This window comes from Squalius cephalus (assembly GCF_949319135.1).
Source record: "Squalius cephalus genome assembly, chromosome: 1".
Taxonomy (NCBI): Eukaryota; Metazoa; Chordata; class Actinopteri; order Cypriniformes; family Leuciscidae; genus Squalius; species Squalius cephalus.
In genome coordinates, this window is record NC_137122.1 from 54,890,641 (window position 1) to 54,913,001 (window position 22,361).

Sequence of the window (22,361 nt, forward strand, 5' to 3'; positions counted from 1 at the left end):
TCTTCAGAGTGAAAACAGCCCTCAGATTCCTGGACAAACGGATTATTGTGTTTGCCAGTTTCTCTCAGTGGAAGAGGAGAAATTACGATCCCTACTACGACGAAGGATTTGTGCGGTAAGTCATGAATATTAATAAACTGTGGTGATGTGTCAGTTCACTTTTCAGTTTCAAGGATTTATTTGCTTGTGCATAATTAATATAACTTGAAGATGATTTCATGTTTGTCTAAAGGATGGATCAACATTGGCAAAGATGATCTGCAGCCAGTTGCATGAACTTGGATTGTGTCTAGTTGGTGATCAGTCTTACTTTTCCAAAATTAATTTGCAAAACAAACTTGCAAAATTACTTTTTAAATTAGACCAATCTACCTTTTTATGTGACTTTAAAAAGTTACGACCAGTCTTGAAAAAAAAAAAAACTAACTTTTTAAGATTAGTCTGAACAGACACGGGTCACGTTTCATTTTGACATCAAAAGTTGAAAAATAAATTGAAAAATATAATTTTCCTTATATTTTGGAGGACATGACAAGGCCATTTTTGACAGACTCGCTCGTTGCTTGAAACCCATCCAATGGCTGACGCCTGTTTTGTGAAAATTAATAGGGACTGTTGACGTGGCCCGGCAGCCGACCAATAGCGAAGACCTGTCTCATGAATATTAAGAGCCTGGCCTTCCCAATAGTAGGATTTCGGGTACTTCATCCTCTCTTTCGGGCGAAACCAACGGGATGTTGTTGGGAAGTCGGATGAGGAGAGATATCCGCGCTTAGCACGGCAGTGGGAGGGATTGAACGTGGCAGAACTCAATGGCAACACCGTGACATTTCCTTTAATTCGTAGGAAATTTTCTCCTGGCATGCTGGACACATTTGACGCGAACGGAGCGCGTGTTTGTTCGCAGTAAGTAACGTTAGCGCGCGCTGTCATTGTTGCGTTGAGCGGATCTCTCCATCGCGGATGCTGCTCGAAAAACACATTTATTCAGCGTAAAAACAGCTGGTTAAAGTGTGTTTTAACGCACAATATGGACATCTAGGAAAGTCTGTGTTTTTGTAATGCGATTGTAAATGTACTGCATGAACGCCTTGACAAGTCAGATGTTGCAACCTCATGCATTTGTATCGCTTTGATAGATCTCCGCATCTCTGAGCCTCCGTTTACCGCGACACACTGATGCTCCGAGCCGGCAGAATGGACGAGTTTGTCACGGAAGAGGATGAGCCGTGGTACGACCAGAGAGACCTGGAGCAAGGTGAGATTAAACGCCACAAACCGCATCAGTTTGACAACAAAGACGGGTGTGTGTGTGAGTGACAAACCGCGGACAAAGAAAGTGCTCATTGTGTGTATAAACAATGCTTTCCCCTGTCTTTATAGAGTCTCGATCGTGTCATATTTGGAAATGCATTAGAGGTTGAAGGTTAGAGACCATCTGTGATGATGATGACTGTAAATGGATGACGTCTTCCTCTGGATCTGTGTCAGTCCAGATGCTCAGCATTAGCTCAGTCTGCTTTAACCTCCTCATCACTACCCGTGTGTCTGCAGACTCAAAGCATTAATGTACTGTTTATCTTCATTGTAGTAAGCAGAGATGCATCATATAAATCAGCTGATATTTGCTTTTCTTAAACCTTCACAATCTACCAACAGCTTTGGATAATGGATGGTGCATTGCATTTATAAATCGCTTGTTGTATTCCTCATTTGTAAGCCGCCTTCGATAAAAGTATAACTGTGATTTAATGATTTGTTTTCATTAGATAGATTTGATAGCTAGTAGTTATGAGCTTTCATTAAAAAAATGCAGTCCAGTCAACAGGAACAACTGGAAAAGTAATGGGAACTCAACTTGGTCAAATGGGAGCCATTTGGTTTCTGGACTGTACAATGCAACAGCTGTTTCACATGTCAGATTGGATTATTTTCCAATCTTGAGTTTTTCCGACTCCCCCAGTCCAGTTATTTCAATATCATCATGCTGTGATTTAATGAGAGGAAACCTGGACGGACGGCACAAAGTGTTTCTCTGATGTCTTTGCCCTCTCTCTGCCCTCTGGATTGAATCCCACTGAAAACGCTGAGCTGTGGAACAGCCTGTGACCGATCTTTATGTATTTCAGGACACTTTGTTGCTCTGTACTCTAGAACTGATGATGAGCCAGTAACCGGATGCTTAAATTAGATCTGATGCACGTGTCTTATACAGTCAAACCAAAAATTATTCAGACGCCAGATATCATTTTTTATATTTTTTAACTAGTGGGTGCAGGACACTATAGTTCATTTATGTAAGTGAGGATAGCAAAATAAAGTAAACTGGGACATATTATACCCAACAGTTATTCATAAACTGGACTACCAGTAAAATTTATACAAATTTGGAACCAAAAATTATCCAGACACTTTGACCTGACCATGTTTTTCTTAAGTGTTTTTTCTTTAATTGCTAATTAATGTGACATTTTTACACCACATACTGAACAAAATGAAGCATTGCATGGTAATTTGTTGACCTAAATTGTTGTCCATCTAATTGTGTAGTTCAATTTAATAGCTGACAGATATTCAACCTTATTCATCTGTGAGACAGTCACAACTGATTTAATAACTCTGAGCTCTTGTCATATTTTATCACCATTTTCTAAACTAGTAAAATAAACTGTGATAGTGTGAGAAATGTTGAAGGTGTCTGGATAAATTTAGGTTTGACTGTCGCTGTGCAGTGGGAATGGGAAGGAAGGAAAATGGAGAATTCTGACTATTTGAGGAATTGGGATTGAAATGGAATCCGGAACAATGATCCTTTGGCTGAGGCGATTCGCTGGGAACAGTCACAGTTGTGTATCTTCTCATCAGCTGCATTGGCTCACTTCCACCATTATCGCAGTAAGCTTGATTTGCATGTTTAGACATGCTTCGGAAATGCACCGCCAGCTACAGGAAGACTGCTAATGATACCATGTTTAGAGGCATATTTTTTCACAATCAAATTAGCTAAGTAGCCTAATATTCATGCACTTTGTGCTAATGGAGGGCCCTAACACACAATCTCTTTCGCAGAGACTCCATATTGATCCGTTTCAGGATCTCAAAGCAATCCATCACCAAGAGGAAATGGCGTTTTAGGAAGTGCCCGCTCAGATCTCAAAAGAGTGAAATGTCACCCTCGCTCAGCTAGTGGCGTTTTGATAAATAACATAGTGGCACGTTGGTTTTTTGAAGTGGATTTCCTGAGCCTGGAATAGTTTGTGGTTTCAGGGCCACGATTTGATATCACTTCACCATAAAGAGTGATTTCCCCTGCTGAACCAAAACCACAGGACTTCAGTGCGGATTCACTCTGGACGGAAGAGTTCAGTATGTGACTTGAGCGGCATTAAAGGGTAACTCTCGCCAAAATGCAAACTAGGCTCTTTTTGTTAATCTACCCGAGGCAAACTTTCGTTTAAAAGCATAATTAGAATGGAAACTCCACTTTTAAGTTTGACCGTATTTTCGTTTTTGGTCAAATTGCGTTTTGAATGGGAGTGCTTGGGGCACTTCTATGATCGCATCAAAAATCGCTATTTTTAAAACACTAAGAAGGCTCGACACAACATGAAACTTTGCTCGAAGTATCACCAGGGGCTCTACACATGAACTCGAGCATTGAGAACATTGTTTGTGTACACAGAGTTTACTAAAAAGAACGATTTTGAACAACTCACCGTAGCTGTTGTTGTTTCCGTCCGCCGGCATTTTGACAGTGAAAAATAGTCGACCTCCGAATGTGAATGATCTGTCTCTGAATTTTAGTATTGCTTCTTATATGAGGATCCTTTTTCAAATACAAGGTCAATATTGATTTTCACTAACGAAAAAACAACAAATTATCCGTGAATTTATATGGAACTAAGCTTTAGGAGCTTTCCATCTTTACTCTCCTCCCTGTTACGTTGCATTCAGAGATCGACTATTTTTGACTGTCTGTGCCGGCGGACGGAAACAACAACGGCTACAGTGAGTTGTTCAAAATCTTTCTTTTTAGTAAACTCTGTGTACACAAACAATGTTCTCAATGCTGGAGTTCATGTGTAGAGCCCCTGGTGATACTTCGAGCAAAGTTTCATGTTGTGTCGAGCCTTCTTAGTGTTTTAAAAATAGCGATTTTTGATGCTATCATAGAAGTGCCCCTAGCACTCCCTTTCAAAAGGCAATTTGACCGAAAACGAAAATACAGTCAAACTTAAAAATGGCGTTTCCATTCAAATTATGCGTTTAAACGAAAGTTTGCCTCGGGTAGATTAACCAAAAGACCCTAGGTTGCATTTTGGCGAGAGTTACCCTTTCAGGCTGGCTGGGATGCTCTGATTGGGACTCCTGGCACCGTTGTCTCTTTTGAAGGGGACGATACAGCTGGGCAGAACGAGGGTGAAAGACGACATCACTCAGCCGAGAGACACTTCAGATGCAAACAGCAAACAGCACTAAGCACACAGTACATGGAGATAATCAGCTTTTATGGCAGATCAAACATCTATTCAATCATGCATTATGTGATGTTTTAGTCTCTTATTTGCTTACATTTGGTTACATAATGCATAATTATGTGTAATGAGCTGGACACTGAGGGGCTGTTTACACGACACCGTTTTCAACTAAAAACTTTAACTTTATGCGTTTTGGCCATTTGTTTACTCGGCATCAGCCTGAAAACGTGAACTTTGTGCAAGTGCAAGTTTTTGAAAACGGTCTCCGTGTAAACGACAAAAAAACGCGAATCTCGGAAAACGGTGACGTATTACGTGTTCAGTCCATAGTGTTTCATCGCCATCTAATGGCCTGACAGCAGAATACAGTGTTTTTAGTCGTTTTCGCGGATCCGTGTGAATGGGGATCGTTTTGACAATGGTGTTGTCTGTGGAAAACTCAAAGGAAAAACTTCTCCCAATTTAAGCATATCTTTGTCGTGTAAACATAGCCTAAAACAGTGATATTTGATAAGGCAAACATGGTCGTTGCTCATTCTTAAGGGATTTGAACAAACCTCTGGCTCGTACCTCATCCTGCACATTTGTGCTGCAAATGTGCTAATGGTTTTATATTTTAACAATCAAAAAAAGATAATATAATCATAATTAATGAAACTTTATCCAGTTAATAATTTAATGAAGTTTTAACAATAGTGTTTGATTTTTTTTTTTCAGAAATTGTGAAGTTCTAGCATTGCAGAGCTTACAAATTGTAATTCAGTTGTCATTGTCAGCCAGTGGAAAGTAATTTGAGTTCCAGTGCATATTTTTGCCCCCTTTTGATTGACTCTTATGTATGACTACTGTGGTCATCGCTGTTTTTAAGTGATTGTTTTAAAAGAAATCGTCCAATACTGATTATTGGGCAACACATCAGTGCATCCCTAATAATTATTATTACTTTTAAGAAGTACATTCTTCTGAACAATGCCAATGTATTCCTATCATAATTTGTACGTTAAACCGAACTAGTGTTACGGTACCAAAATTTCAGCAGTCTGTAACAATACCAGTAAAATTTCACGGTTCGGCACCATAGCAAACGCTATAGTGATTGTTTTATTTTAATAGTTTTCTTTAATTGTACTATTTGAAAATAGAAACTATTAAATAAATTTATAAATTTATTTATTTTATGCTGTTAATAATTATGAGTAGATAACACATTAAAGCCTTATTGTTACATTAAGTGAGCATTGGATTAAAAAGATCAAATGAAAATTAAAGAAACATATTACAGGGAACAGATCAAGTGCTGGGTAACTTACACTCCAAGACTTAATGCACAGATCTGTTTTGAATAGGGCTGTCAATAGATTAAACATTTTAATCACACAAAAAGGGTGCGACTATTTGCATTAAAATTAAGCATGCGTCATTTATCTTGTTTAACGCATTCATTTAGTCATTATTTGCTATATGCAGCAAAGAAAGCTATCAGACTGAAGGATGATTTTCCCAAAACTGTATTTTCTGCATGTTTTTTTCAAGGTAAATTTAGATGTCTTTCCAAAAAAGGACACTTGGAGAGACCAAAAGGACACCGCATAGGGAGAATAAGGAGTCCGTATAGTTTTTGTCCTCTGCCGATTGTAAAAAAAAAAAGAAAATCATAAAAGATGTTAATTTGTGAAGATTATCAGGATGAACAAAACATGTAAGAATCATAAGCTTTTGTTTGTCACAGACAGGGCTTAAGCCTAGTCCCAGACAAAAATACATGTCTGAGTTTTTAACTGAAAGTAACTTGCGCTGAAAATATGTCACATTCACACTAGTAATGTTTTTTTAGGTTATGATTACAAAAGCTACTTAAATGCCCTAATTGAACTAAGGTCTAATCCTGGCTTAATCTAAGTCTATGAAACCAGTCCCTTATTTTCTGCAATAATCCTAAAGCCAATGGAGAAATCCAGTTGTGTGTTTTGTCGAGGGAACAAGGGTGATGTTAACTTCTGGTTTGGCCTACAAAAATACATCATCACTGCAGCCCTCTATCGAGCAGATTCTTCTGACTAACATAAATGCCTCTTATTGGCTCAACAAACATGTCTGTGATTGGCTACTGATGCTCTTCACAGAGCGCTTACACCAGTGGTTCTCAAATTTTTGAGAACCACACACACACACACACACACACACACACACACACACACATCTCAGACTACAAAATAATTTCACTAAAAATGATACAAAACAGAAATATTTTTTAAATAGAAGTACCTGCAATGAAAAATGCCTGCAATAGTTTCACTTCATAATGTCATTGAAAAATATTACAGTAAAAGAGAATAATATATCAGAACTTTATTTAAATAAACACATTTTAAAAATGTCAGTACCGACTTGGTACCGAAGTACCGGTACTTTTGACATCCCTAAACCAAACTTTTATTTTGGCGGATTGTCATGAAGACCTTTGAGTTTCTGTTTCTATTTGACGATAGTTTTATCAGAAATGAAATGTTGAAATGCTGGTGAAGCTCTAGAGATGAAGTTCATGCGTTCATATCCATTTGTGATGAGACGGCAGATGCTGAAAACACACAGCGAGCATCACGCGTGTTTGAACCTGCGCTATTCATTCACACACAGATGTGCAAAAAAAAAAAAACATGCAGACTTCATATTTCAATAGCAAGCTTTTTGCACTTTACACTAGTCCTCATCTCAATGTGGTTAAGTGTACGACCCTACTTTTGATTTATCTTTCCATATTTTGCTAAATCCAATGACATTATACAGTAAATTATAGTGAATTATTATGACTTCAGCGTTTTGGTGGCAAGCACTACTCTAGATAAAGTGAGTAGTAAATCTGTTTGGGCTGGTGGAGGATGTAAAGATTCAGCTTGAGCTGTAGTTGTAAAGGGCTTTGCTCTTGTTCTTGGTTTGCTGTCTTGTCGTGTGTTGATCTGAAACCACACGTGCAGAAAACCTCAGTGCACATGAGGCCTATACATGTCCTCGGGCGAGTGAGGCGTGGTGTGTCTGTAACGTGCATGTTGGCTTGGAAAGGCTCTTCAGAGGAACACATCCTCATTGAGAATGTTAATTAAGAAAAATCCTTAATTAGGATGTGGTTTCTCAGAGAAACCGCTGACCTTGTTTCAAGGCTGTTACTAAAAATGTCTGACTGTACAGAATATCACATTCTGCTGTTGTTACGCAACAACCTTATCCAAGAAGTGCTGTGATTATACCAGTGTTAACATTTACAGTAATGTAGTAAGGATGCACAATTTTAACCATATCAATCAAATGTGACCCTGGATCACAAAACCAGTCATAAGTCGCACGGGTATATTTGCGGCAATAGCCAAAAAATACACTGTACGGGTCAAAATTATCGTTTTTTCTTTCATGCCAAAAATCATTAGGATATTAAGTAAAGATCATGATCCATGAAGATATTTAGTAAATTTCCTACCTTAAATATATCAAAAATGTATTTTTGTGAGTGAATGCTGCACAATCATGAACATAAATGGACAACTTTAAAGGAGATTTTCTCAATATTTAGATTTTTCTGCACCCTCAGATTCCAGATTTTCAATAGTTGTATCTCGACCAAGCGTGCCGCACAAGCCCTGAAAAGTGAAGCCAAAGCGTCTCGATCGCCCCCCGGTGACTGGTCCTAGTATAGATCATAAGCCCCGCCTCCCCGTGTTATTCAACGGGACGCGAGACCAACTAAACAATTAAATTAGACTTCAAATATCTTTTTTCCAAAGGTGGTTTCTTTCATTTGCTGTCGTTTTTATCACGCTGATGTAAGTTCAAGTGTCTGTTTCAAAAATAAGTTGTTTTTTAGTTAGTTACGTGATGCGGTGGTGTAACGTCATGATTGACAGCTGTGATTGACAGGTTCTCTGAGCGAAGTAGTCACTGAAGCACCAACGGACATTTTTTCGGGATCTTCGGAGGACTGAGGAGATTGTATTTACATAATTTTAACAAGCCTCTTGTCGTATTGCAATCAATTTTTAAAAAAGTGTGCAGAACTGCGAGAGTGAGGGCGGAGCGTTGATTTCGCGGCTTCACTTCCTCCTCACGACTGCGCAGGTCTGGTCCCGAGATCGCTACTGCGCAGACTCAAGTTCCAATATGTCAGCGCCATATCGGGACACTGGCGGCTTCAGTTCTCACCAATGGAAGAGAGCGAAGGGGCGTCGTCCATCTTTTTTTACAGTCTATGATCTCGACCAAATATTGTTCTATCCTAACAAACCACACAACAATGGAAAGCTTATTTATTCAGCTTTCAGGTGATGTATATATTAAAAAAAATGACCCATAAGACAGTTTTGTGGTCCAGGGTCACAAATGTTAAGAATAATATCAGGAATTCTTTCTTTTGTTGAATTAATGTGCGACAGACTTACTACGGTTTTGGCAAACTAGCTAGTCCATTTCTCCAACGATGCATCTCACTATGAGAGTTTAGCAGTGAGTTACGTCACTGTACCGGAAACGCACCTCGGGCCGAATAATCAGCCAAAGTTATCACTAAAGGCCTCGATATGCACCTTATTTTAAAATTGACTGTGAATGTGCGAGACATTAGATTCATCATCTGATTATTATACCGCTACAGGTAAACTAGAAGAATAACAAGCTGCAGTAAATGGTAAAACTATTGTGCTACAAACCAGTGTGTTTATGATTATAATGCATGAAAATAATATGGTAAGAAATACCAGTTTGCAATTTCGCACATATCGAGCTGTTTTTGTACAGCTAAAAATAACTGGAAGCGAATGACACCGGAAGCCTTGCACATTCAAGTTACAAATGGCCGCGCTGCTCTTATGTTACAAATAAGGTGGAAACTTCAAGCAAAATCAAAGAACGAACTGATGTGACGTTATTTTGAACAAAATCAGGCCAAATAGAAGTTCGTTTCAGGAGTTCAAAGGCTTGCCAAATCAAACTTTCCGGAAACTACCATTGGTCCGTGACGATGACATAATAGGTGGGTGTGGCTCTGAGGCTCCGCCTTCTTTGGCGTGGAAATCTTCTCCGGTTCATTTCTTCTCGAGTCTGACATCCGTGAGTAAAACCACGAACACACTGGAGAGCTGCTTTACAGTAGGAACTATATAGTAGCAACACTGATGCTGTTTTTCATGTTTAATATGGTAAAGCTGCTTGTGTTAAAGCAATCTATTGTATAAAGTGATATATATAAACGTGACATGACTTGAGATGGCGTTTTGATACCCACTTACAGTATATGTGTTTATCTATCTATGTGTTATTCTCTCTCGACTCCCATGGGATCAGTTTCCACACACAGACACAGGAGGAAAGTGTGTTACACTGCGGCCCCAAACGCTCTTGTGTGATTTATGCGTGTGATGCTCTGTGCTTCCTCATTATAGCATGTTTGCCTCGTCTCATCTCATGATAAATCTCTGCATTCACATCAGTGTAATGGAGGTCAATGATTCAGATCTTAATACTTCAGCACCTCCCACGATGTCACTTCCTCCCCTGTGTGTGTGACACTGTCTCCGCTAGCATGTTCCCAGTGTCTGCTGGGTATTAAAACGCCATCTGAGGAGACTGGAGGACTGTGTTTGTGTCTCTGAATGGGGGATTTAGTGTCAAATCACACTGCACTCTCTATGGAGATACGGCTGTGGAGGAAAAACAAGGAATGGGAGACAAAAACAAAGAATCAGAAGGACAACAGACTCAATTCAACCAAAAATCCGCTGTTTCCATCCAAACGTGCCAATTTAACTTCATGCGCAAAATTTGAATATTTGCGAATAAACCAGCGTTTCAAGAGGACAAAACCGTCACTTCCTGGGATATTGCTGCAAAATATCTGTATCAAAAATGGAAGTTGCTGCAAACAGGGAATTATTTTGAAACTGTGGCTTTTTATTCCTCCGTCATGAATGAATCATCGTCTCAGTGCGCACAGACGAAACTCACTAAACGCAGTCATATTCTCCTGTGTGCGGATGCTGGCGTTTGGGAACACATCCATGTGAGACGCTTCTGAGAGGGAATTAAACCAAATAATCATTGCGATGAGACTTTGGCTCAAGCATTTCAGAACGACCAAGCCAACATTTGAGATGCTGTGATGTGATTGGTCCACTGGTTTCTCCAGTTATCCAATCACTGTTGAGGCAAAGTCACCTGAGTTTTTGTTGCGGGATTTTCATACATTGAGGGATTTATTCATCACATGTGTTTCCATCATAATTTATGCACATCTTCTTATTAGATAAAAAATGATCCGCCTCAGTTGAGCGCATTCTATGGAAGCTTGTTTCCGCCACAAAATAAAACATTTTAAAAGATAATTGCGACTTTTTATCTCACAATTGCGAGTTTACATCTCGGAATTCTGACATCTTTTCTCAGAATTGCGAGATATAAAGTCAGAATTGCGTGAAATAAAGTCGCAATTGTGTGATATAAAGTCAGAATTCTGACTATTGTTCTTGCAATTGCGACTTTATATCACACAATTCTGACTTTATAACACATAATTCCGAGTTTATATCTCGCAATTCTGACATCTTTTCTCAGAATTGTGAGACATAAACTCACAATTGCGAGATATAAAGTCCAATTCTAAGGAAAAAAAAGACTGACTTTTTTTTTTTTTTTTTTACCTCAGAATAGTTTATATCTCACAATTCTGACTTTATAACACGCAATTGTGACTTTATATCATGCAATTCTGACTTTATAACACGCAATTGTGACTTTATATCATGCAATTCTGACTTTATATCTCCCAATTGCGACTTTATTTCTTACAATTCTGACTTCATATCTCGCAATTCTGAGAAAAAAAGTCACAATTCTGACTTAATATGTCAGAACTGCGAGATAAAAAGTCGCAATTATTATTATTTATTTATTATTCAGTGGCGGAAACAAGCTTCCATACATATCCGCATTTTTAGAAAGCAATAACCCAAAATGTGCTTAAAAATAGGTGGATGGAAACATAGCTACTGTTGTCAAGGTTTCAAGGTTTAGTCATTTGATGTTAAAATATGTTTCATCCTAACCAAACATGCAACTATAAGGAAACTATTCATTGAAGATTCTGGCCTTCATCCATTCAAGTAGACATTTCATATTCTCTATCCTATTCTTCTCTTTCTACTGAGCGACAGAAGGCCAGACATCAGAACCTTTATAACACGCGCTTCACATTCAGCGGATCCTGCCGCTCCTTCTCTTTGTCTTTGATTTCTTCAGTCGTGTCTTGGCTGACGTCACTCTGGCTCGTGTTCATCAGAAAACACGAAGGATTAAATAAAATCACCTCCTTTAGGCGGAATTAAACCGCAGGATTTTCTCTGCCCTCGTTTCACTCCTTTCTCAGGTTTTAACACACCGACGGCACTAATGCCAGCCACCGCAGAGAAACACACTCTGCTTGTGTGAGGTAGAGCTCCTTGTGAGTAGTAAATGTCAGAACCATTCAATCATTTCAGCCGTTTTTTCCTCTGGTGTTATATTATCAGCTTAATTCTGTATTTTATCTGTTAGAAAATCACTGATAATAATGGATTTTACTTAGACTCGGATACAGTAAGCAGAACATCATATACTGGTGTGGGGGAAAACAGGCCCATCAGACTGAATTTACTTTTACCTTTATTTGACCTGTAATAAAATATACATGTTCAGATGTACACTACTGTTCAAAATGTTTGGGTATATGCTAGGATTAGCTAAATCTCTCATGCTCACCAAGACTGCGTCATGTATGTGAGCAGAAATGCAGTAAAAACAGTAATATTGTGAAACAATATTACATTTGAAAAGAACTGATTTATATTGTGATATATAATTAAGATGCAATTTTTTTCCTGTGATCAAAGCTGAATTTTCAGCCTTCTCTTCAATGTCACATGATCCTTCAGAAATCATTTTAATATGATGATTTGATGCTCAAGAAACATTTCTGATTATCATCAGTGTTTAAAACGGTTGTGCTGCTTCATATTTGTGTGGAAACCATGACAATTCTTCTACTTTGACAAATAGAAAGTTCAAAAGATCAGCATTTATTTGAAATAGAAATATTTTGGTAGCCATGGAAAAGTCTGTACTATCTTTGCTGAATAAGTATTAATTGATTAATTAATTCAATCCTACTGACCCCAACAGTATGATTTCACACAAATTTCGTGTCACTAAATTACTTGATCTCACAGTTATCTTCTTTAAGCGGCCTTTTAAATTCACGCTGTATTTGAAGTAAAAAAAAAAAAGAAAACAAATTTGGTGGGTTCTCTTTAATTGCCCAATAGAAATGAATGGAAAACTGTGGTAACCAGAATTAGTTTTTCCTAATGCTGAAACACCTGCAGTACACAATGTGCTGCTTAACGGAGGAAAAAAAGAAAAGAAACAAAAGACTTCCTCGCAGATCCCCTGATATTGTGCTGTGTTTTTGTCTCAGATCTGCACTTGGCAGCCGAGCTGGGTAAAACCCTGCTGGAGCGCAATAAAGAGCTGGAGGACTCGCTGCAGCAGATGTACATCAACAATGAAGAGCAGGTGCAGGAGATCGAGGTACAGACCTGCTCAAACACTGCTCGAGAACACATTCTCTCATGACCCAGAACTGGCCGTCACATAATTATGCTTATTAATGTATGACAACAATACTGTATTTCACAACTAATTAGACATGTTTCTCTAAACTAAGTTCAATACTAGAACTTGGGTAAACCTGGGTGAACAGCTGCTACTTTGATGATGCTCGCGCACCGCGGTTCAGACCCAAATAATATAATGCGAATGCAATCCGGCGGGAGTACAATCCATCAAATTCTGTTTCGGACTAGCCTATCAAACTAAGTGTGAAAGCGCCCTAATTGTGCACCCTAAACTACCACATAATGTCTACCACATTGACCATGTTTACATGTGCACTAATAATTTGATTATTCATTTAAATGATCAGAGTAAGGACTTATTCGCAGCTGACACGAGCTGACTCGTTTACATGCAATTTTCATCATTCTGATTATTCACTGCCATTCTTCTAGGTGTATCGCAGGCTTCAGTCAAATACAAAACACATTTCTATGGACATATTGTTTTTTTTCAGTGATAAATATCTTCTAAAATATCTTCATTTCAATGTTTTCGACCATCAATATACTGCATTATGGTTATGTCACGAGCTTACGACTTGTTCAACACCCCAAAAATGCTATGCTCACGAATCTGCGCATGACAACATCATCCGTGTCTGTCACAAGCACATGCGCAGAGTGAGATAGATGCGATTTAAAGAGTTTACATGCCTGTTTATTGTCATTATAATCGGCATACACCACATATATTACAACGATTATCACTCGCATTAATTTGAAGTATTGTGTTTACATGAGGTAAAGTTTAATCGCAGTATTGCCTAAATCTCACTATAATCGCACATGTAAATGTAGTCATTTTGTTTTCCAAAAATGTCATGAAATCAAAATAGGCTGAATACATTTATTTTCCATCAAATTTGCAGTGTTAGAATATATTAAGTTAATTTATGGAATATAATGAAATGCTGTGTATATGCATTAAACAATCAAACAACAAAAAAATTACAGTTGGCATTTCAAACTTTGATTATTAGTATCATCTACAGTTTGTGGACATATCCCAAATGTTGTGTTAATTTTTCATATTGAATTCATATTATTAAAAACGTTGAGGAAATGAATTGAATTTAAAAGGATTCTCATTGCATTCTGAATGGTGCATGTCTCAGCGAAGAATCATTTTCTCCAGATTTCCCGTCGATGAGCCAATTAGATATCAGCACGATTCTGACGGAGCGCACGAAGCGTGTTTGTAGATGAGAGCACATGCGGTGGGAGTCGCCTGTACGTGTGCCAGACTCACCGAACAAAGACTCCGTTACATATCTGAGAACAATGAGCTGCTGTTGCTCGGATATACTCGGATACTGGCCTCACTCTGTGTGGATCGCACAGCATTTAGATATCTCAGACCTGTAATGCTGAGACCGCTTGGGCTGTAGCCGTATGAATCCAAGCACGGGAAAAAAAGAGAAATGTAAGGGGTTTATGGTCTTAAGCTTAGTGAAGGAAAGTTCAGAGCGATATTTAACACAAAAACTCATTTCACAAGAGATTATCAAACTTTCCACAAGGATATGCCATTTTATAATAGCTTGAACACGGGTCCCATTTTTACTGTAGTTGTGAACATTGGCTCCATCATATGAAGAAGAAAAACAAAACAAGTTACTGTGATATTTCATCATCATTGGGAGACACATTATTTTTGCCGCTTTTATGAACGGTTTCTTAATTAGGTTTACATAATATCAGCATATTGAATCGATTCACTGAAACTTGTCAACCCTAAAGGTTTTTAAAACGTCTCAATACTCTCATACTGTAAATCATAAGAACAATCACAAAACTAGTCTGACACGCTCTGTAGAAAACATTCACCAATAACCCTGTTTACAGTGATATCATATCCTCTGCTTGTGTCTCTCCGTGTCAGTACTTGACCAAGCAGATGGAGATGTTACGCGAGATGAACGAGCAGCACGCTAAAGTGTACGAGCAGCTGGATGTGACGGCCCGAGAGCTGGAGATAACCAATGAGAAACTGGTGCTGGAAAGCAAAGCTTCTCAGCAGAAGATTGACAGGTGAGCCCATACCTTATCAGAGCATCATGGGAAGTGCACTACACACCGGGGGCGACACAAGTACTGGTACTTCGGTAACGAAAATGTCAGTACCAGTTATTCTATTGTACCTCTCTAAGACTGATATATTCCTGACATTATGAGTGTAAAGGCCCGTTCACACAAAGAACGAAAACTATATTAGCGTCCACGTCAATGTTTGGCCGCGTTTCCTTAAAGCTTTGCAAGTTGATCGTAGAACAATTGATACCGTTCAATTTAGGCTTACAATCTTTAGGGAAACGCAGCCCTGTTTATTATAAGCGCGTGCCGCAGTTTTATCATCTGCTGCTTTAAATGCTCAAGCTCTTTAAAGCAGGATGGATTCTGATTGGCTGTAATTGTTTGTATTGTTCATCAGCTGGAAAAAATCATTGTGAAAGTGATTCCAACCTAGACAATAACATAGTGTCGGCCCACATGTGGATCAACGTGTCCCAGATGTGGGCCGGGTCTGGGCCGACACTGTTACTGTCTGGGAATCAAGTTTAATTACAATTGTGGACTATTATATATTATATATATTCTAGGTAACACTTTATTTTATAGTGTCCTTGTTACACGTTACATGTAGTTACTGTAGTAATATCTATAAATTATGCATAATTACATGCAACTAACCCTGAACCAAACCCCAATCTCTATAGTAAGTACATGTAGTTAATCATTATTACTCAGTACTTACATGCCTAATTATATGTATACATCCAGTACATGCATCCTTAAAATAAAGTGTAACCAAATTCTATATATACGTCACTATTCTTTTACATTTTGAACAAATTTTAAAACTATATTTTTTACAGCCATCACCCTTGGTGTGAACAGGCCTTTACTCTGGCAAAGGCTCAGCTCATAAATATTAATTTGGTCATGCTGATATTGCATTGTGACCTTCCTGGAGCCTCAATCAATTAATATTCATGAGTTAAATCTTCAGATTCATTATCTGACTAGTTCCCACTTACCATTGTTTGCTTTCCATCAAATCAGGATTACTGTATTGATATTGTGACCTCTCCAGGCAACAGTCTTGCCTTCTTTTGTGTCCCTTTACTGAAATTATATTAGGGCATTTACATTATTCAAAGGTTGACGGTAAATTTCTGTATTATCTGGCAATCCAACAGACAATACCAGAGAACATTACATTTCTGATATGGTTTATGTTGTCTGGCTGTCTCATGCATGGAGTGATCATATGCACACATATTCATACAGATTGACAAGTACCATGGAGATGCTTCAGGGGCAGGTCGACACGCTGACGGCTCGCGTGGAGGAACTGCGCACTTTGGAAGAGCTCAGGGTTCACAGAGAAAAGAAAGAGAGGAGAAAGACAGTGCACTCTTTTCCCTGCCTCAAAGAGCTCTGCACCGCTCCCAGGTACGTCCCGATTTATTACATCTGCAGCGGAGACGTGTCATGTCATTAAAAATGTGTCCACGGGGGAAAATGACACAGAAAACAATATTTCACCGTGGACAAACAGTAATTTACAAGAAAGAGAAGAACAAAATGAAATAGACCTTGGTCAGGGTAGCGCCATATTTACTTTGTGACAGGAATGAAAACGAGGCTGTGCGGGACAGAAGACCAGTGCGTTCAATAGATCGTACTGTTCTTTAACAACATACCCAAAATACCTTTATCCACTATACCCTTTAAGTAGAAACGAACTCCACAAAATGGTTTTGAACCATTTTAGTTTGGAACCATTTTCACAATTCAATGACATATCTTTTGAATAATTTGGGGCTTGCTTTAGTTTTCCATTTAAAGTAAACTATTTTAAATAAGGTTCTCACAGTTTTAGAGAATTTTTCTAGTTATGATCAGCTCTAAAATATGTCTAGAAATTGATTTTAATAAAACATTTTTTAATAAAAATATCATAACTCAGTCCTCTGGTGAAAAATGGCAGACTTTTGATGCAGGACTTCTCCAATCATTTACCCTGTGTCCAAAATTGTACACTATCATATCATATATACAGTATGTGAGCCAAGTAGTATGTCCAAATTCGTAGTATTCATAAAACAGTAGGCAAAAAGTCCCCAAATGACCTACTACTTTCGGTGAGATTCTGAAGTGGGCATTCAATGGACACTTTACTATCCCATGAGGCCACAGGAGAGGATTTGTGAATGGTAGTGAAGCGACGCAACTGATGCCATAAGTCACATGATAACATGGATGCTGTACATCCAAATTTTATTCATACTGCACACATTCATACTATATAGTACGTAATTTTGTTAAATACTATATAGTACATAATCATGTTCGTGAAGCAAGTTTTAAACCAAATTTAGTACCTACAAAACAGTAGGTACAGATTTAGGACGCAGCATTAGTCCACGCCATTCCAAGTTTGCCACTTTTGAGGGCAAGGCCCACATCTCAACATAAGCCAATCATACCCTACTTTTCTCCACACTCCCGGATGTACGTCACTAGAGTTGTCAAAAAGTACTGAAATTTAAAAAATGTGACGCGCTGAGCAGAATCGTAAACCCCTCTGATTGGCCATTGTGTTCACGCGCTCATCGAATATGTCTGTGATTGGCTACAATGATCAGCGCTTCAAAAACATGTTGTAAATATACATCAATGACGCTCTTCACTGAGCGCTTACACGGATACACACGGGAGCGTTTGATGGACGCCTGCTTATGCTTTCAAACGCTCCCTTGCATTGATCATTGTAGCCAATCAGAGACAAATCCAATCCGCTCAACAGCGCTCAAAGAGTCACAATTTAAAAAATTTCAGTATCGACTTGCCAAGTCTGTACTTTTTGACAACTCTATACGTCACTATATGCAAGAAAATGTGATGCTTCCATTACATTGTGACTTTAAAAAATGTGTTATCAGCATTATTGTCATCTCTAAAACCTGAATTTTCTGTTCTCTGTATCCATCACGGTGTGTTCTCTGTGCCTATGTTTTGGTGTTTCTTTTGCAGGTACGAGGATAGTTTCATGGTGTCCTACCCGGGCAGCGGTGACCTAGAGGAATGTCCACCCACTGACGAAGAGAAGGAGCATCTGCGCGTGATGGTGTCGTCTTTGCGCGCAGCCGTGGCGGCCGAGCGCGGTCGGCGTGAGGCGGCCGAGCGGGAATGTGGCGCGGTGCTACAGGAGTTCGAGCGCTTGGAGCAGCGTCTCACGGGGGCGGAGAACTGCCAGCGGCGCGTGTACGAACTGGAGGCGGAGCTACAGGAGATGCAGCAGCTCCGCAAGTCCCGAGCCTGCCTGCTAAGCGGAGACGAGGGCCTGGAGCAAACGCTGCTCAACAGCGCCCCCGAGACGGACACGCCGGATGATGCCGTCATGGCTGGAACTCAGAACGGGGATGCGGCGCCCGTCCGGAAGAGTTGCAGCGACACGGCTCTAGACGCCATCTCTGCGCTCGATGCCTCAGGGAGACGCAAAGGCAGCTACGCGCTTCATGCTAACGGCGTCCGGAAGAGGGGCATGTCCATCCTACGGGAGGTGGATGAGCAGTATCACGCCCTCCTGGAGAAGTACGAGGAGCTGCTAGGGAAGTGCCGGCGCCACGAGGAGAGTCTATGCCACGCTGAGGTGCAGACCTCCCGACCCGTGTCCCGGGACCCGTCCATGAAGGAGTGCCGGATCGCAGAACCCCAGCGGCCGCCCACTCCTCCACAGACGCCCTCGACTCCTGAGGCCCTGGAGGGAATCAGCCGGCAAGTGGAGGCTGTGGACAAGCGGCTGAGCCAAAACACTCCCGAGTACAAAGCCCTCTTCAAGGAGATCTTTTCCCGCTTGCAGAGGACCAAGAGCGACATTAACTCCACCAAAGGGAGGAAAAGTGACACACACTCCACCAAAGGGAGGAAAGGTGGAAAATAGCCGATTTTCGCTCTTAATATTCGTGCCACTGATTCTGTTTCCTCAGTCGTTCATGTAACGTCTTGCTTTTCTTTTTTTCGAAACTACAGTCAGAAAGATGTTTAGAGAGGGCTGTTTAGTACAACCCATCCCTGAATCATTTGGTGCCACATATCAAGAGATAAATGGTGGTTTTTCTGTTAACAGGATGTGCTAATGTGCTTTTGCCGGGTTGGCCTTTTAGTGTAGACCATATTACTCACTATTGGTTAAAATGTTAACCATATTCACCCTGAAGATGATCATTGCTGATTATTTCCTTTCTCGCATGTATTACATGTTATGAATAACCACAGCGTTGTGTAACCACTTTTGTTCAATATTAAATCACACTTTGCTTTAGAAGGGTGTTTGATACATTTATTACCTTGAGCATATGGATGAACGAGTGAGTGAGTGGAGTGATCAGGATGAATCTGCTGTAGGGTTGTGTCTAGAAGGAAACCCTTGTTCTGTGAAAAATCTTACATGCAACAGTCTCGGCCCACAGACTGACCGTCTGACGCACATTTCACACAAAACTGGCCAACAATTGCAGAAAATCAAGTTCTAATCTTGCTGGCTGGGAGTTTGGGTGAACCTGTCCACCAGGAACTAAAGGTGCCCACAAGGTACTAGATTACTACAATGAGGAAGCACTTGTCACTGGACTTACAAAAGTTTTAGGTTAGTTCCATCAAGTCTTATTTAGATGATATTCAGTATTTTTTTGAGGTGCTTATTAGTTATTAGTAGACCCATAAGCATGACTATATATTCAGAGTCTACAACAATTGGTACTTCTGGATGAGCACAATTTTTTCTCTATGTTGGCTAATTTCTGGTGTTAATTAATCATTTTGAATATCCCCATCCCTCAAAATAAAGTAAAATCAAAATGAACTGTGGACACTTTCTTGTTAGTCAGTCAGTCTCCTCTTTAGAATAAAGCCTAAAGTATACCCCCGTACAGCCCAATTTGTGTGTCTGCGTGGACAAAAGGTCTACTAAGTAGTGCGCATGTGCCACATGCATCCATCCGTGTGCAGTAGCTGTATTTTAATGTACGCTTATAATCGGATTAGCAGTCGGAATAAAAAAAGTTGCATGCAACCACGTCAGTCGGAATGAATTGGCCAAATCCTGTTCAAATTTCATTCGGATTGTAAGTGGTAGTTTAAACCTTTTCTAATCCGATCGAGAGGACATGCAAACACTTGATCGTATGATGCGTGGAACAAGCTGTTGAATAAAGTGTCAAATGACTCATGTAATTTTAAAATTCTCCTTCCACTCATCTTCTGTGAAGTGCAGCAGGACAACGTCCCACCAATCCTCGTTTCAGACTCTCATCCTCAGGCGCCTTGTTTTGGACGTGGGAAGGGGCTTTTTTACTGCTTGATAAATATAAGCAGCACGGCACAATGGTTCATGTGCTCGTCTTCTCCAAATTGAGAGCCGAAATAGATAAATATTAAAGGGATGATTCACCCAAAAATGTCAACTTGCGTAGGCTGTCTGCCGAAAGCTAGTCATTTTGGTATATACAATTTTAAATATTGATATTTTTTCTTACAGAAACCCATTGCTTTGCTTCAGAAGGACTTTATTAAGCCCCTGGAGCCATATGGATTACTTTTATGATGGATGGATGTGCTTTTTTGGGCTTCAAAATCAGGACTGCCATTCACTACCATTACAAAGCTTGGAAGAGCAATGGTATTTATTAATATAACTCCTTAGTATACCCTCCTAATTATATAAGAAAGTCATATACACCTAGGATGGCTTGAGGGTGAGTAAATCATGGGGTAATTTTCATTTTTGGGTGAACTATCCCTTTAAGTCTGCTTCTTTTCTTTGTTTTAAACAGTAATGTAGGGGGATGGTTAGCATGTTTAAAACAGTGGGAAACTATATTCATCCAGTGTGCGCATGTCAAAAGATCAATTCTGATTTGAAGCTTGTAACATAACGCACACATCAACCCGATCACTTTATTTAGTTTTCATGTAAACTACGTTCAGATTCATTCAACAAACGGTGTCCCATGTAAACATAGCTATGGAGTGTACTTTGAATGGCTGGTGTGCTCAACTGTGCGCTAGATGTAGTACTAAGAAAATGAAGTATACCTAGCTCTAATGTAGACCAGACTTTATGCCGAAAGTCAGGACTGGCTATGCAAGACTACAAGACAACTCCTAATCTTGGTGCCGCTAAGTTCAAATAGTCAGAATGAGGTTTCCCATCTAGACATCACCCTGGTGAAGTAAAACAAAAAAACAATGGTACAGAATTCATGTCGGTGAATGGAAGACAAAAGAAACGGTCTGTTCTGAACACTTTAATGTTGACACAGGTGAACAGTAATCTCCAGATAAGTACAAACAGGTGAAGACAGAAGCAGCATTCTAGACCAGCACAACAAGCCACTACTTTGCAGGCAATGTCACCAAAGAAAACAAACAAACGAAACAAGCGTGTATAAAACAGTACAGTGATGCATGAGCACATCCTTCTCTCGTTTGAACATTGAGGTCAGACTACACCTGGACTGGAACTGAGAGTTGAGATTTAGGTTCACTCCAGAATCTGTCCCACTACAAATGCACCTCCTTTAGAGTCCTGACTTTCTTTCCCTTAGGTTTTCGCATCGAGAGCAGCTTGTGGTCGTCAATACTGGAGGCACAATCTATGGTGTTGGTAATTTTTCTGTAGAATAGTTCAATACTTGAGATCTGTTAGTGAAATCAGACTTCTTAAAACCTCGCAACTCACGTAAACCACAAGCAAAAGGGCACATTCTGTAAATGAAGCACCAGTCGTCTTTGGAACGGATTTGATAACTGAATTGGGGAAAATGCTTGCTCAGCATCAAGGTTCACTATCTTCTACTGGCCTTCAAGGTTGGACCATCCTGAATTGAGCCGATTGAACGAGGCAGAAGATGTGACCGCCGGTCCCTTGAGGGAGCGAGAGTCGGTAAAGCACCTTGGCCTCTTAAGGACGAAAGACTTGAGTGAATTTAAACTTAAGATGCTAAAAGGCAGCTACTCAATGTCTTGCTACAGGAATCATTTTTAAGGCCACATGGCGATGAAATGGTTAAACAAAAACCCTACGCCGTTAGAGCAGGGCAAGGCTGATTCTTAGTACGGCTCCCCTAGTGGACAGGATGACGAACCCTACGTAGCTAAAACCATATTCGGACACGCACACATT

The 22,361-nt window shown here is 39.7% G+C and overlaps 1 protein-coding gene across 1 annotated transcript; it reads left to right on the forward strand.

Annotated features, from left to right (window-relative positions):
• The first annotated feature begins 674 nt into the window (after positions 1 to 674).
• Positions 675 to 21,923, forward strand: cdr2l (cerebellar degeneration-related protein 2-like). Its single transcript, XM_079866419.1, has 6 exons — positions 675 to 906; positions 1,140 to 1,258; positions 12,970 to 13,082; positions 15,051 to 15,199; positions 16,460 to 16,624; positions 18,209 to 21,923. Exons 2-6 carry the CDS (start codon positions 1,180 to 1,182, stop codon positions 19,116 to 19,118), a joined length of 1,416 nt encoding a protein of 471 aa, XP_079722545.1. The 5' UTR covers positions 675 to 906; positions 1,140 to 1,179; the 3' UTR covers positions 19,119 to 21,923.
• Positions 21,924 to 22,361: the final 438 nt, after the last annotated feature.

Bases quoted from the DNA above. Each gene is read 5' to 3' on its own strand.
- cdr2l (XM_079866419.1), top strand. From the start codon at position 1,180: ATGCTCCGAGCCGGCAGAATGGACGAGTTTGTCACGGAAGAGGATGAG. The intron at 13,083-15,050 runs GTACAGACCTGC...TCTCCGTGTCAG, and splicing joins AGCAGGTGCAGGAGATCGAG to TACTTGACCAAGCAGATGGA. The intron at 16,625-18,208 runs GTACGTCCCGAT...TTTCTTTTGCAG, and splicing joins GAGCTCTGCACCGCTCCCAG to GTACGAGGATAGTTTCATGG.